Here is a 15,743-nt window from a genome sequence, read left to right on the forward strand (position 1 = left end):
CTGCTGGCACCCACAGGCAACAAACTCTCTGCCAGCTGCTCCTGTGCTGGGCACAGCATCTGCTTCAGCGTTGTTCTTCGGAATGATCCTTATGACCATCGCTGTGCCGGGTGCTCTGCAAACAGAGAGGTGCTCACAGAGCTTCTGGGCTAAGCAAGGCCTGTGAGAGGTGGGCAGGGGAGGCAAGCGAGAGACTAGGGAGCTGGGAGCAGCTGGGGCAGGGTGGGGTTTGGAGACATTAGAGGGGAAGAGGCAGCAGAACTTGATATTGGTGCTGGGAGGAGGAGACCGAGACAATTGTCTTGGAAGAGAGAAGTAGGAGGGTGAGGAGTTAAGTTCTGCAGAGACTGTTCTACCTGCACCACGTTCCCCAGCTGTGGGGTGGATTGGGCCGTAGTGCAGGGACGAGCTTCCCAGAGCAGCCGGGTCCAGAAGAGCAATAAAAAGCCAGAAGTGGGCAAGCATGGCCCAGCTCAATCCTCCATCTTCGTCACTCCTAGCTGGGGCTGTGGATCTGGGCCCCAAACCCACAGGCAGCACTTCCTGCCCCATCCCCTGCAAAACACCCCCGGAGTCCCAACTCCAGGTGGCATTGGGCGCTCCCCCTCTGGCAGAAGAGAAAGACAGAGGCTCAGCAGAGAACAGGTGGAGGGCTGGACGTGGGGCATTCGAGCCCACTCCTGCTGGCCGGAATATGCTGCCAGCCAGGTACGTTCCAGTCTCGGACCGAGTGGGAATAAGGGGCCTTGCTGTCCCTGTTCCTTTGCCAGCTGATCCAGGCCACGTGGTCGCCCCACACACGCTGCAGCTGTTGGCTTGAAACGGGACACTTCCTAGAGGAACAGGGCGCAGTGCTGGGAACTGGCAGAAGGCACCCAGCCCTTCCTGGCATTGTGCTCTGGGAGGGCAGAGCCCGGCCCGCCTGCTCCACAGCTCGTCAGGTTCATTGCCAGGGTGGGTCGTTCCCACCTTCTCCTACGCAGGCCACGCTTTCGCTTTCCTTTGCCTTTGTTTGTTTGGGGCCAGCTCTGGAGTCATCGTGAAAGGGAGTGTCTGGGAATGGACCTAGCCCTGAGCTCCCCCCTACAGGCTCTGCTGATGCACCCCAGTGCCAACCCCCAGCCTGCCCTATTGCCGCTCTTAGCTCTCCGGAGCTGGCAGTCACATCGGACTGTGCACTGGTCTGTGATGTGGAGAAATGTCCACTAGGCACGCAGGTTATGTCTACCAGCTAGCTTGGGTAACAGAGCGCTGAAGCACGGTCTGTACAATCCTGCCTGCAGCTGTGGAAAATTACTCAGGTGTCCAAAGCCCACGCTGCTGCAGCTTCACTGCTCCGGGACCCGAGCTACATCGAATCTAGCTCAGGTAAATCTACGAGAGCTGCAAGCGCACTCCATGATTGTAGTCGAGACACACCTTAAGTTGAGACCTGCCAAACTCATTTCACTGGGGCCACAATGCACTAGTGCCTCTCTAAGATCCAGGTCCAGGAGCAAGGGATTGTCACTCCCTGCAGTCACTGGAATGGAAAATCGTGTTCAGCCCAGGGGCTCCAGGCTGCTACGCTGCTGATCGGGATTTTCAGGGGGAGAGAATGGAGGGGGTTTGAAATTCCTCTTGCCTCACCTTCCTCAATTTCAATGCAAGCTGAAAATCAGCTGAGATGTGTCCAGAGGAATCAATGTCACTTGCCTCCGCCCGGCCAGCTGACCCCCTGAATCTCTCAGGCTTAAGGTGAAAGGGTTTATGCTGCTTGATCAGGACTTGATCCAGCTGCCTTCCTCAGAAAATGGGATTGATTCAGAAGCCACTAAGCCGCATGGGTCCCAGGATAGCAGAGAGACAAGGTGGGTGAGGGAATATCTTTTATTGGACCAGTTTCCATTGGTGAAAGCAACAAGCTGCCGGTCTTCTCTTAGGCAGCCCTACCCAGTTCTAGTAACAGGAGCCAAAGTGGCTGTCCCGGGGTTGACTTTCCTGCTCTCTTGTGGCCACTCAGAGCACTGACCCTTTTATTTCTTGTCCAGCTCCTGAGATTCCTAGAGCCAGACTCTGTTCCCAGTAACCCCAGTGTCAAGCCCTGTCTTTAGGGCTCTTTGACCCTGCGCAAGTCACTCCCCCTCTCCAGGCCTCAGGGCCCCTGTACGTACAGCAGGGATGGAAACGCGCTGCTCTTCCAGGGGAGTGAGGTCTGTGTCTTGTGACCTTTGCTGCCCTAGGCTGACGGACGCCGACCGGAAGAGACTGTGGGAGAAGCGCTATTACTGCCACGAGCAGCCTGGATCACTGCCTCTGCTGCTCACCAGTGCCCCCAGCTGGGAGTGGGCCTGCCTGCCTGACATCTACGCCCTGCTGAAGCAATGGACTTACATGAACCACCAGGATGCCCTTGGGCTCTTGCATGCAACGTAAGCCACTGCCTGGGGAATCCGTCCTGGCGGGGGGGTGGACGTGCAGTGGGCAGAGACCATTCCTTTTCCTCGCCCCAGCCACTCACTGGGGCCTGTGGCTTCTGCCTCTCAGCCAATCGCCGCATTACGATGCATCCAAATCCTACGAACATCTGAACCCCCCCAAACAATCCTAAAGCTGTGCTGTGTCAGCCTGGAGGGGCGAGGGAGGAACGGGGCTTGGAGGGACGTGGGGCACGGGCGGGGCATGTGTGGCACATGGGTTTAGAATCTTTGCCCACAGGTTGGGCATGGGGGAGGTGGACACAGACTGGCAATTGCCTACTAGTGTTCTCTTTCATATTGCAGCCACGACCCACTGCCTGGTCGTGAGCACAATAGGGGAGCTGGGGGAACTGATCCAACAGGAACCCTCCCAGAAAATAAGAGGGTGCATAAGAGGAGCAGGAGACTTTCTGGAGACAGGCCAAGCATCTCCGTTCCCATGTTTTGTGGCATTCCCAGTGGGATGCTGTGCTTTGCCTAGCACCTCCACAATACGCCCACGAGAGGCTGTGATGGCAGCAGCAGACCCTCTGCAGGGACCCCAGTGGTCCTGTCTGCAGGCAGCTGGGCTGGGTTCCTCTGCAGAGAGCCTGCTGTGACCTCCTTCCAGTGATGCGGGGCTTGTGGCTGTAGGTTCCCGGATCAGGAGGTGAGGAGGACAGCTGTACACTGGATCGACTCCCTGTCGGACGCAGAGCTGCTGGATTACCTGCCGCAGCTGGTGCAGGTGAGTCACCAAGTCATTCGGCCCAATGTGCACAGCATGGCCTATGGTTAGGGCCAGGCCCGTCCATCTGTCCTGCCTGCTGATGGAGAAATGTCCTTGCTTCTCTCCTCCCAGGCCCTGAAGTATGAGTGCTACCTGGACAGCCCCCTCGTGCGGTTCCTTATGAAGCGAGCCATCTGTGACCTGAGAATCACCCACTACTTCTTCTGGTAATGCGGCTGCTGCAGCCTTTGGGAGGGGTCTGTGTTCAGCTGGGGCCGGCCAAAGCGATGGGACGTGCCTGGGGAGTGGGCATCCCATCATTTAACATTACCAGCCATGACTTGTCCCCCATCTTAGCCTGTGAGGTTCAAGCCCCAGCTCCCCACCCTGGAGTTCCTGCACCGGGGAGAGTAGGAATGAGAGGGGTTGGGGGCCCCTTGTCCTGACCTCTCCATGCTGCCCTCTTCCCCCCAGGCTGCTGAAGGACGGACTCAAGGATTCCCAGTTCAGCATCCGCTACCAGTACCTGCTGGCGGCCCTGCTCTGCTGCTGTGGCAAAGGCCTGCGAGAGGAGTTCGACCGGCAGTGCTGCCTGGTCAACACCCTGGCCAAGCTGGCCCAGCAGGTTCGGGAGGCCGCTCCGTCCTCGCGACAGGTTGGTGCTTAGCTCTGGGAGGGGCATGAGAGGCAGGGGGGGTCCGACTGAACGCTGCTTGCTTTGCTTACAGACAGCATTCCTCTGTCTGCAGGGAGCAGGCCAAGAGCGCTGGCTGTCAGGGGACCTCCCACCTGCCCCAGTTCCCACCTCGCCCAGTGGGAGGCGCTGTCAGGAGCCATGCAGGAGTGCTGGCTGCAGCCCCACCCTTCCGGAGTTGCTGAAGGGCCGTGGGATAGGAGCGTTGTTCCCACTTTTCCTCCAACTCCCATCCCCCATTGAGGGACCTTCCATACCCCACACGTGTGCCGACCCAACCTCCTCACCCATAATTCCTTGAGGTCACGGGCACCTCCCTCCAGTTGAGGGTGACCAGGCAGGCCTGCCTAGCACTGCTCCTTCAGGGGTCACTGAGCAAGGCAGGGTTCCCAGGCATGGTGCATCCGCACTGCAGCTGGAGAGCGAGAAGCTGCTGTTGGGAAGGGATTGCAGAGCTGCAGCTCCCCCTCAGCCAGTCGATCCCTTCGGGGGGTGTTGGTGCTGGAGTGGGTTGCTGGCAGGGCTGTGGGTGGGGATGTGCGTGCGAGGCTGTGACCCACCCGTCCCCACGTCTCCGGCAGGCCATTCTCCGAGACGGGCTGGTCAACGTGAAACAGTTCTTCAGCGCCAATGGCTCCTGCCGCCTGCCGCTTAGCCCCAGCCTGCTGGTGAAGGGGATTGTGCCCAGGGTGAGTGACTGAGCCGGGCAAGAAGGGAATCAGGACCCGGGCTGCTGGTCCACCTGCTGTAGTAGGGCTAATTCCCCCAGGGGCACAGAATGCCAAGACAATGGATTCTAATGAGGAGACCTTTTGCATTGTCCATCCATCAGCTCTTCCCTCTAATCTACGTATCCCACAAAGAGCACCCGTATCTGCCTGTGTACCTCGGACCCATGTGCTTCTGACCACCAGCCCTGTGTCTCCTCTCCACCTGCCCCAACGCTCCAGATTGGCTCCTGATCTGCACCCCATCCCCATGCACCCACCCGCACCTGCCTCAATGCGGTGTGTCCAGCTCTCTGCCTCCCCCGAGCTGCAATGCCTGTCTAGCTGAACCTCGGCATGGGTTTGGGGACGTGAGTCAAATGCCTCCAAGGACCTTGCGTGAGCTAGGCAGAGAGAAGCCTGGTGACTGGCTAGTGCATAAATCCCCTGGCCCAGGTGTTGGGCCTGGTGGCTCTACGCATCACAAATAGCCAGGGCCCAGAGGTGGTGATCCCTGCAAGGGGCAGGTTGATTAATGCTGCTGTCCTATTGACAGGCAATTGACCAGAGGGGGCCTGTGTCCCCCAGCAGACTGAGATCATAACCCTAAGATGCTCAGGCCTGCAGCAATGTTCATATCCCCAGGTAGCTCTGTTTCTTCCTGACAGTCTCCTTCTTCCCTCCCTGGCGGCAGGACTGCTCCTATTTCAACTCCAACGCCGTGCCCCTGAAGCTCTCCTTCCAGAACGTGGATGCCCTCGGGGAGAACATCCGCGTTATCTTTAAGGTGAGCCCTGCTGCTGCTGCTGTTTATCTGGCTGGCTCTGTGTCTGCACCTCTGGCACCCAGTTCTGATCAAACAGCCATTGCTGAGGCTTCTGGTTCAAAGTGCGGAGGAGTTCATTGCAGAGCATTAGCCAGTGGGACACTTCCCCCTCTCTGGCTGCTCCCATCCCTGCAGCAGCTGAGAGACCAGGTGCTTGTCAAACAAAACGTGAGCAAAGGTCTCCGAACTGTGTTGGGAACCAGCTCCACTGAAAGCCATGGCTGCGTGACAGATCCTAGTTCCCCTAGAAATGCCCTCACTAAATAGCAAGATGGGGGGGGGCGCCCTCTGGATGCCATCAACGGAAGGCACTTGAGTCCGGTTCTTCACCCAAAAGTCCATGCCACAGAAGTCGACGGTTTAAAAAGCCAATTGGATCATGTAGCTCATGGGCAGTGTCGTTCCCTACAATCTATTCCCCCAGGCTGGTGCTCAGTCCCGCTTTCAGTGTCCCAAGTGAGGAGGCTTTCAACCCTTCCCTATTCTACAGTCTAGACCTGACTGTTGGCACCTCTCCCTGATGTTCCCACTTGCTCAGCTCCCACAGAATCGCATCTGTCCCCCAAAAAAGTGAACCCCCTTTAGCCCCGGACACATGGTGGAAGAGACCGGTCCTGCATTCATGAATTGTGGGGTTTGTGAAGGCTTTGCTGAGCAGGAGCAGAACTGGCAGTGCCCTCTTTAAATCTGAGAAGAGCCTCTGTGGGGAGGGTGCGAGATCGCCCCTGGGAGAGGGAACCCCAGAGAGGGAATAGTGAGCTGTTGCCTTCATGGAAACACCCCAGTTGTGACCATGCACCTTCCCTCCTGTGACTGCCAGTGTGGAGACGACCTCCGGCAGGACATGCTGACGCTGCAGATGATCCGGATTATGAATAAGATCTGGGTGCAGGAGGGGCTGGACATGCGCATGGTCATCTTCCGCTGCTTCTCCACTGGCCGGGGCCGGGGTAAGTCGAAGCCCGGGTGTGACTGTTTCCCGCTTCCCTCCCAGGAGTTCTCTTCAGGTGTTGCTGCTCCTCTGGGGCTGTGATGCTCTCAGCATGGGGACACTGTAGGGAATCCAGTGGCTGCAGAGCCAGGAAGAACAGCGCACAAACCCAGCCACCGTCCCTTTGGGTATGTCTGTGCTGCCACCAGAGGGAGATGCCGCGGAAGACTCTTACAGCCTGATTTTCAGAGGTGGATTTTGGTCAGTGTAGCTGCAGACATTCAGTCCTTCTGAAAATCAGGCCCAAAGTGCCTCAAGTCAGGCTCTCAAATGAAGGCATGTAGATCGGTGACGGCTGGCCCGAATGCTGACCTCTCAGGGGGCTGCTGAGACCTTGGGGACCCAGGCTGGGATCTCTCTGCACCACCTGGGGCAGGGGGAGGGTTTGAACAGACAGAGCGAGTGGCGATTCTGGGTGCTGACCCTTGTACCTGCTGCCTCCCTTTCCAGGCATGGTGGAGATGATCCCCAATGCAGAGACTCTGCGCAAGATCCAGGTGGAGCATGGGGTGACGGGCTCCTTCAAGGATCGCCCCCTGGCAGACTGGCTGCAGAAGCACAACCCCACGGAGGATGAGTACGAGAAGGTAGTGACGTGGGAGTGCAGCGGGGTGACTTTGGAATGGAAAGGGCCCGTACAAATCCCTCTATAGGGAAGGGAGCAGGGGTCCAAGGGAAGCAAATAGCCTCTGCAGTTTGGGATGATGCACAAACGAATGCGCCTTCCAATATGCTTAACTTCTTGTAAGCCTTCCACATAAACAATGGCTGACAGAAGCACCCCTGAGCCTGGCTCGGGCATGGCGCTCGGCTTTGTTTAGGCCCTTCAGTAAGTGAACTTGATCTTGATCTTTTGCATAAAGCAAGCCAGCCAGATGCACCTGTGCTCCTGGATTGTGCCTGCATCTAAGGACAAGCTGGACGGATGGTCTAGATATACTTGGTCCTGACTCGGTGCAGGGGCCTGAACTCGATGGCTTTTTGAGGTCCCTTCCAGCCCTGCGTTTCTGTGATTCTATACCCACAGATTTGTTTCTATGTAGGACCTACAGCAAGAGTGCAAGGTTTTTTTGGTTTTTTTTTTAATGCTTTGTTACTTAAAACAAGTTCCTGGTGAAGGCGGGTGGGGAGCTGAGCAGCATTAAGTGCCCCCCTCCACCTCACGGACCAAGCTTGCTCCTGAGAGTGAGGGACTAAACATTCCCATGCTCTCTCCCCTTCTTCTCAATTCCTTTTTGAAATCTCTCTCCCTCTCTTCTCCTCTCACCTGCTTTAACCCCTTCTCCCTCTCCCAGGCGGTGGAGAACTTCATCTACTCATGCGCCGGGTGCTGCGTGGCCACCTATGTGCTGGGGATCTGCGACCGGCACAACGACAACATCATGCTCAAAACCACCGGCCACGTGTTCCACATTGACTTCGGCAGGTTCCTGGGCCATGCCCAGATGTTTGGCAACATCAAAAGGTGGGTGTCACCCATAGGCGCCTGGCAGAGGGATGACACCTACAATCCCATTGTATTGCACGCTGGAGCAGAACCTAGCCCTGGCTCCCTTGACCAAATATCTTCTCCCTGCAGCTGTTGTGCTGGGGACGGCCGTGTTTCTGTGAGACTACAGGTCTACAGTTTGTACTGTAGATACAGTTTGGAAGGTCTGCTGTACAGCTGTCAGGGAGCCTGGCTGTTCCCAGCTGGATCAGGGTGTGTTGTGATGGATGCAGGACAGACTGGAGTGGCTATCTGTTCCATTTCCCATGGTCGACCCCTCTGCTCCACACCCTGTGCTGATCTGGGCATGCGTGTCTCTTTCTCTGGTGCAGGGACCGGGCCCCGTTCGTCTTCACCTCGGACATGGCCTATGTCATTAATGGTGGTGACAAGCCCTCCAGCCGCTTCCATGACTTTGTGGATCTCTGCTGCCAGGCGTACAACCTGATCCGCAAGCACACCCACCTCTTCCTCAACCTGCTGGGTCTGGTGAGAACACGGCAGGGTTGCCCTGGTCCAGGCACCGCGGCGGCTTTGCTCTCGCTGGGCCTCATTACCAAAGGATCTCCAAAGAGCAGGCCACCCTCCGTGCCCAGGCCTTGAGATGCCTCCCGCCCTCAGTGCTGGGAAATTCCCTTCCCCCTTTGAGTCTGCAACTGCCCCTTGACCTCTCTGGTTCGGTCCCCTACCCTGGGCTCTTGGGTCCCATCTGACAGCGCTATGAAAGCAGCATGCTCCACCTTGGGGGGAGGCATGTGCTTAGTGTCACGCAAGCGCCCTTCGGGCTGTCTGAAGTGTGGCAATGACAGCCTGATCATACGGAGCTCACTCAGCCGTCCTCACCCATATGGGTGACTTGGATCCAGGCCGACACACCCAGTGCTGGGCTGGGTTCGCTAAGCACATCTCATGGGGTGTGGATGTAACTTATGGGGAGAAGGTCCCCGTCCCTCTCCACTGGAGGAGACTTCAGTGAGGATGCTGGACAGGCCACTTTGACCCACCCCTGGGCCATGTTTAGCGTAGAGGCCCCAGGATCAGCTGGTCCATCTCTCTCTCTCCCTGCTCCTTCCCCACCTCTGGGTGCCTGGCACTGACCTGGCTGCCCTGCTCCCCAGATGCTGTCCTGTGGTATCCCGGAGCTCTCCGACCTCGAGGACCTCAAGTATGTCTACGACGCCCTGAGGCCGCAGGACTCCGAGGCTGACGCCACCACCTATTTCACCAGGTAAAAGGGTGCACCTGGTGCTGGGCGACAGATGGGGAAGGAGGCGCCCCTCTGTCACCAGGGAGAGATGGAAGGGCCTTCAGTGCTGTGCATCCCACTCCTAAGAAAGGATCCAGGCTCTTTGTGTCTCAGCATCCCTGTTGAGGGGCCTTTGAGCACTCAGGAGAGTTTAGGGGCCAGGGGTGCCAAGAATGGCAGCTGCCTTTGGACCAGGATGGCATACCCCCTCTCTCACTGAGACACTGCCCTCCCTCATTGCAGGTTGATTGAGTCTAGCCTGGGCAGCGTGGCCACCAAGCTCAACTTCTTCATCCACAACCTGGCGCAGATGAAGTTCACAGGCTCGGACACCCGCCCTGTGCTTTCCTTCGCCCCCCGCATGCATACGCTCAAGACAGCCGGACGGATCCGCGACGTCTTCCTTTGCCGCCACGAGAAAGTCTTCAACCCCAGCAAAGGCTATGTGAGCGCTGCAGCTCTGCTTCTTCCGGACACGTGCCAGGGGGAGATGAGAGATGTGGGAGAGGGATTCTGTGCTGGGGGGTGGGTTTGGAGGAAGGCACGGTCTACTGCCATTCAGTGGAGTCCCAGGGGCAGAGAGACAAACCAAATTAAGGCTGCTGCAGCGTTTTCCTGATTCTGGCTTCGCTAGGAACATTTAGTGGTTTAGAGGGGGCAAACCCAGTTCTCTGGAGGAAGGGAAATGTGGGACCTATCAGTGGATGGCTGCCCTCACACTGTATGATGTGGTCTCTCCACTTACCCTTCCATGAGGCCTTCAAAGGTGACTTGACTTGAATGTCTGCCTCCCTTCAGACGCATGTTCCTGAAAACTTTCCCCAGCCTTTAACTGGTTCTGAAGTGATGCCAAAAGAAACCATTTAACCTCTGTCTGATTTTCAAACTTCTTGCATTTCAGTGCATGCACGGTGGGTCTGATTCTGAGCTAATCTGGATGTCAGTTGGGCTACTCCTGATCTGTCCTGGTAATAAGTTAGATCAGACTCAGGCATGCAAGCGGTAACAGGCTCTGCCTCCCTGTCTTGCAGACGTATGTCGTGAAGGTGCAGCGGGAGAGCCCCTGCGAGGTCACCTATGTCCAGCGTACCTTTGAGGAGTTCCAGGAGCTGCACAACAAGCTACGCCTCATCTTCCCCTCCTCCCACCTGCCCAGGTAGCCCTGCTGCCCCTCCTCTCTTCATCAGCACCGCTTCTTGTCCCACCCCCAGAGAAAAGGGGCTGGCTACTCTGCAGCCGGTTTGGGGCTTGGTTCATCTCTGGGCTGGTACATGCTGGGAGGAGGGGACGCATCACCCTTGCTGGCTTTGCCTGCCACCGGGCAGCACCCACGAGGACAAGTCTCTCCCTGTGTGTTTTTTTTTTTCCCCCTATGCTGCTTCCGGGCTTCCCCTGACCACTGTAACTTGACTCAGCCCACTACAGCTGTCCCTGGCTCAAGACAGCACCCACCCAGACTGAGCCCTTCTTGATTCTCTTGGTGCTGAGAGACACCAGCTATTCTTGGCTTTAGGGCTCTCCCATCCTGCCAGTATTCCCTGCCCACCCATCCTCCACTTTTTGCTGGCAGCACCTGTCCAGATTGGCCTGGAAAGTCCTCTAGATTCTGTTGCTGAGAAACAATCGACTCGGCACCATTGTGGTGTGATGTGCCTCAGACCAACACTTGCTGCCTCTGGCAAGAGCAGTTTGCTTAGGGGCACTACTGCTTCAGCAGTGCATTCTGTTGCCCTCGATTTGCTTGCTAACTGTTGTCTCTCTCTCTCTCCTGCACACACACAACTGGTCAGTTTTCCCAGTAGGTTTGTGATCGGCCGGTCACGAGGCGAGGCAATGGCCGACAGGAGGAAAGAGGAGCTGAATGGCTACATCTGGCATCTGATCCACTCAGCCCCAGAGGTGGCTGAGGTAAGATTCTCTTCTCAGCGCCTCTCATTCTACGGTGGAGAAGGGATCTAACATACACGGCTTAACAGATAACACTCCCTCCTAGAACTTATCTAGTAAGTATAGCAAGTGACTAAGGGAAAGGATTCCTGGGCCCTTCTCCAGACTGTGTTAGTGAGAAGTGGGCAAGTCACATCTCTGTGCCTCAGTTTCCCCATCTGTAAAATGGGGACAGGAACATGAGCTTTGATCCCAGGGAGCTTGCAAGTCTTAACTTAATTCCAGTTTGTAAAGTTCTTTGAAGATCAGACACGCCATCAAAGTGGTGAGTTGTTCCTCTGGCTTGAGATTCTGGAGGATGGAAGGTACTATATTAATAACTGATGGTGGAGTTATATATCTTGCTTTGAAATTTGCAGGACATGCTTACGGATGGAGAAAAGAGGGCCTGTTACCTCTGTTGTGTAATACAAGCCAGACTTGTGCTATTCTTGCCTTGCAGTGTGATCTTGTCTATACGTTCTTCCACCCACTCCCGCGGGATGAGAAGGCTGCAGGCACCAATCCAGCTCCAAAGGCCGCAGGTATCACTATTCATTGTGTTTGGTACTTCTAGTCTGGTATGGAGGCCAATATCAGGCATGTCAAAGGGAAGGTGTAACACACCCACACAATGTACCTGTATTGTGCTGTACTAAACCATAGCGGTAGATTCTTTCCTGACCCCTTGATGGAGCAGGAGAATGAGGGTCGAAGTAGTGGTTACCTAAAGAGAAAACGGCCTCTCCAGGGGATTCCATAGTGGCGATGTTGGGTATTCAGAAGCACGACTTTTACGCTTCTTCCTAAGAAGCTGGCGTGTGGTTTCGATTTGCTGCTGCACCACTGTGTTGCTGCTCGGTTTCTGACCTGTGCTGGCCTCTGTAGCTCACCCCCTGTGCTGGTAGGCACCGCGCCCTATCTCTGTCCTTTGCCTCTTTCCAGATGCCACGTGGTCTCGGCCCATCGGGAAGGTGGGAGGGGAGGTGAAGCTCTCCATCTCTTACAAGAACAACAAGCTCTTCATCATGGTGATGCACATCCGAGGCCTGGTAGGTGCCTGTATCCCAGCAGCAGCTGTGGCTGCTGCGCAGCTCTGTCTGTATCCTGGTGCTGTGGAAATGATTGGGGGTTTTTTGGTCTCTCCCTCTTGTAGCAGCCTCTCCAGGATGGGAATGACCCTGACCCTTACGTCAAGATCTATCTCTTGCCTGACCCCCAGAAAACCACCAAGAGAAAAACCAAAGTGGCTCGGAAAACCTGCAACCCCACTTACAATGAAATGGTACCGTCCAATTCCCTTTGACCCTCATATAGGGCTCATGGAAAGAGCATTCAACTGTGATGGGGTTAGGTTAGGTCTCGGACCAGCTAAGTGGATCTTTATCATCTTTCTCGGACGAGGGTGGAATCCAGTTGCCTGCCACTACTAGTGCACTGGCTGGATTGCTTGGGTCAGTAGGGGTCAAAAATTGCTGCTGACTGAGGAACATTCAGCAATTTGTCAAATGAGCTAGTGTCTCAGACCAGTTTCCAGGGAAAAGGGCCCATCTCCTATCTGGTCCTCTCAGCGGAGAGGCCAAGCACTGAATGGCTTATGGAGAATGAGCTACACTTTCCCTCCAGAGCATGGTTGTGGCACAGTAATGGGGCAGCAGTAGGGACTCCCCATTCCGTAACCGAGAACTTCCTTCTCCAGGCTGCCTAAGTACCGTGTTCTGACCGGTAAGGGCCTTCTCCATTCTCTGTCTTGCAGCTCATCTATGACGGGATTCCCAAAGGAGACCTTCAGCAGCGGGAACTGCACCTGAGCGTCCTGAGCGAGGAGAGCTTCTGGGAGAACATCCTTCTCGGGGAGGTCTGCATTAAGCTACGGGACCTGGACCTGACCCAAGAGAAGATGGGCTGGTTTGAGCTGGGCTCCAGGAGCCAAGGGACCATGTGAGGAGAACAACAGCGGTGGCAGTGTCTTTGGAACCACGTCAGTCCTGCAGTGCTAGTGCTAGGCCGTGGGAATGGGTGCGAGTCCCAGGAGTTGTATCCTGGATCCAGGTGGATTTTGTTTTCTGCAAGCAGGAGCTAGATACATACCCTCTCTCTGCAGATGAAGATGTTCATTTTTTGGGGTGTTTTTTTGTTACATTTTCCCTGTAGAAACTGGGAACTCAACATCGCAATAGGAAATCCTATTGTGACTTCAAAAGGCTGCAGTCGATTTTTTTTTTTTTTTAAGTTTACCTTGTGTCAAGGGAGCAACAATGAGGGAGGGGGAAATATCGGGGACACTTTTTTTTTTCTTTGAGATTTTTATTTTTAAAAAATAATGAAAAGTAATTTGTGTCCAGATGGGACATGAGGCTTTGATGAGAAGAGACTTGTGGGTGTGGAGGGAGGAGGGATACTTAATCAGTAAGGTTCTTATTGGATTGTCCCTAGGGAGTTTGTTTTAAAAGAATGTATATATCCATAGGAACTTCTGGGGGTGGGGGAGACCTAAAGGCCACAAGCAGCGGATAAGCCCTCCTTTTCTCTGGGTTAGGAGGTGGTGTGCTAGGATCCAAGCTGCCTCCTCTGTCCATCTCAGAGAATTTGCTTCCAAAGGAGAGCTGTATAATTTGTACATGTGTAGAGCCTTCTGTTCTGGATTCCTGCCAGAGAGCATGCAAGTCTGTGAACCTTGCTCCTGGGGAATGACTGTCAGGGTTGATTATCTCCCCTGCCCCCTGCAAAAACTCCAGCAATATTCACTTCAGTTCCAGCTGTGCTTCACTCCCCAAGGCCCTTTACTCTGGCCTTGTGGCGATGTTGGATATTCAGAAGCACGACTTTTACCATACTTTGCTGTCCATGTTTTTCTTTCCCCGCCGTCCTCTGCTCACTAGATTGAATTGTTCCAAGAGAGAAGCAGCAGCAGAGACTTTGCGAGGGGCTGGGCTAAGTCTTAGGGGTAGAGGCAGTCAAATCTTGGAAGTGGGAGATGATCTTATCCCTCCTTCAGGTGACTTCTGGAAATTGCTCCTCGGAGCTTGAGATTCTACATGAAGGAGCTGGTCACTTGGAGCTCCACCCCTTTGTACCAAATGGGGTGGGGCTTGTGCAATGCCAATCTGCCCCTTTGGGAAGGGTGGGGCTTGCTGACTGATCAGCTAAAGAATTACGCTGGTATTGAGCACCGATGCCATTTCTACTGAGACTTTTCCACACCTGGCAGGTGGAGGAGAAGGAGCCACTGGTGGTCACGCAAAGAGCAGAGAGGCTCTGCTCTTCCTCTCGTCAGCCTTTCAGGGGAGAGAAACGTTTGTAGAAGATATGATTTTTTTGTTTGTTTTTGTTACATTCATATTGTGTGTGTCTGTGTAGAGGGGAAAGGAAATACCCCCTTCTTAACCTTTTTTGGTTTTTAAAGATCTAATTCCCATTGTAAAAATGATTTTAAAGGATGCCTGTTTCCACTTGGTGTCAGAGAGGGGAGACCAGGCGAGAGGGCTCCGTCCATGGGGCAGGCAGGATAGTGGGGTTGCCCTAAACTGCAGAGTGCAAGAGCTCAGGCGCCTCCCACCCCAAGCAGCTGTCTTCCTCCCCTGTCCCCTCTTCTCTCCTCCCGAGGTGTCAATGGTGCTTTGTTTACAGTGAGAAGTCCGTAAACAGATGAAACGTTTCTCAGGATCGAGAATATGAACTTATCTTTATATTAAAAGTTTTAAATATTGTATCTAATAGGTGAATGGGTTTAAATAAGCTGGGGCTGAGGAAAGGATCCCCCCCTCCATGCCATGCTATTCACTAGTTGCAGATGTGTCAGGGGGTGGCATCTCTGAACCTCCACTGGTGGGTTTGGGAGAGGTGCATTAAGGAGATGACCTCGAACGTAGCCAAGTTCTTCCGTCAGCACTCCTTCCCCCACAACTTGTGTTGGGGTGCGGTTCGGGATCCTGAAGAGGCACCTTTCAGATACCTGTATCTCGTTCAGTTGTAAAATAGTGGCATTAAAATAAAAGGAAATGAAATGCAATGGAAGAACGTGTGGCGTCATGAATACCCAAAGCCAGCGTCACAAGCGTGGACCTGCCCACTGAGCGGCAATCTCGGCATTTCAGAATCAAACCGGTGAGGCTGCTACTCTATGATGGTGGCTGTGCTGCACTCCAGCCCAGCTAAGGGTGGGCAGACACTATATCTCCCCCTGTTTCTGGGAAACACTGGAGAATGGGAATGAGATATGGAGCCTTTTGCCTCTATGACATCAAATCCCGACCAGGTCAGAAGTGAGTGAAACTAGATACCAAGTGATGGCTACCTACTTGCCTTTGTGAAATGATTTTGGTGGATCTCAGCCCACTTTCGCAGGGAGATGACCCTATCACAGAACTGCCATTGCTGTTCGCTCTCTTGCTTGCAATCTCAGCAGAGAGGCCAAGGACTGAAGGCCCCTTTTCATCCCTCTAAGTCAGAGTTGAGGCACACTGATGGGGCCCGGAGATGGGATCTTGCCCTGTGGCTGTTTTGTCTGTCATAAAGAGAGGATTTCAGTCCCCTTAGCTGTCAAACCAGCGCTCACTAACGCTAAATCAAAATGTAAAAGGGGTCTAAAGAAACCATATTAAAAGAGAGAAGATGAAAACCTAACATAGGGCATGGAGCAGAGGAGGAAAAAGTAAACCACTCTCATCGAGAAATGGGAGTTCGTTCACAATAT

At 54.6% G+C, this 15,743-nt stretch overlaps 1 protein-coding gene across 3 annotated transcripts in view; it reads left to right on the top strand.

Moving 5' to 3' along the window:
- PIK3C2B (phosphatidylinositol-4-phosphate 3-kinase catalytic subunit type 2 beta) overlaps positions 1–15,064 on the top strand; it is an 80,719-nt gene extending 65,655 nt beyond the window's left edge. For all 3 annotated transcript variants that reach the window (XM_038380010.2, XM_043500356.1, XM_038380014.2), the window contains 18 exons: positions 2,223–2,411; positions 3,093–3,186; positions 3,301–3,395; positions 3,643–3,823; positions 4,444–4,551; positions 5,264–5,356; positions 6,216–6,345; positions 6,837–6,973; positions 7,682–7,851; positions 8,208–8,364; positions 8,994–9,103; positions 9,365–9,566; positions 10,153–10,277; positions 10,912–11,029; positions 11,511–11,592; positions 11,993–12,099; positions 12,204–12,332; positions 12,804–15,064. In XM_038380010.2, coding sequence (XP_038235938.1) covers positions 2,223–2,411; positions 3,093–3,186; positions 3,301–3,395; positions 3,643–3,823; positions 4,444–4,551; positions 5,264–5,356; positions 6,216–6,345; positions 6,837–6,973; positions 7,682–7,851; positions 8,208–8,364; positions 8,994–9,103; positions 9,365–9,566; positions 10,153–10,277; positions 10,912–11,029; positions 11,511–11,592; positions 11,993–12,099; positions 12,204–12,332; positions 12,804–12,992 — 2,416 coding nt within the window. In that variant the 3' untranslated portion in view covers positions 12,993–15,064. The remainder of the gene's footprint in view (positions 1–2,222; positions 2,412–3,092; positions 3,187–3,300; positions 3,396–3,642; positions 3,824–4,443; positions 4,552–5,263; positions 5,357–6,215; positions 6,346–6,836; positions 6,974–7,681; positions 7,852–8,207; positions 8,365–8,993; positions 9,104–9,364; positions 9,567–10,152; positions 10,278–10,911; positions 11,030–11,510; positions 11,593–11,992; positions 12,100–12,203; positions 12,333–12,803) is intronic.
- Positions 15,065–15,743: the final 679 nt, after the last annotated feature.

This window comes from Dermochelys coriacea, chromosome 21 (genome assembly GCF_009764565.3).
Source record: "Dermochelys coriacea isolate rDerCor1 chromosome 21, rDerCor1.pri.v4, whole genome shotgun sequence".
In the NCBI taxonomy this organism is placed as follows: Eukaryota; Metazoa; Chordata; order Testudines; family Dermochelyidae; genus Dermochelys; species Dermochelys coriacea.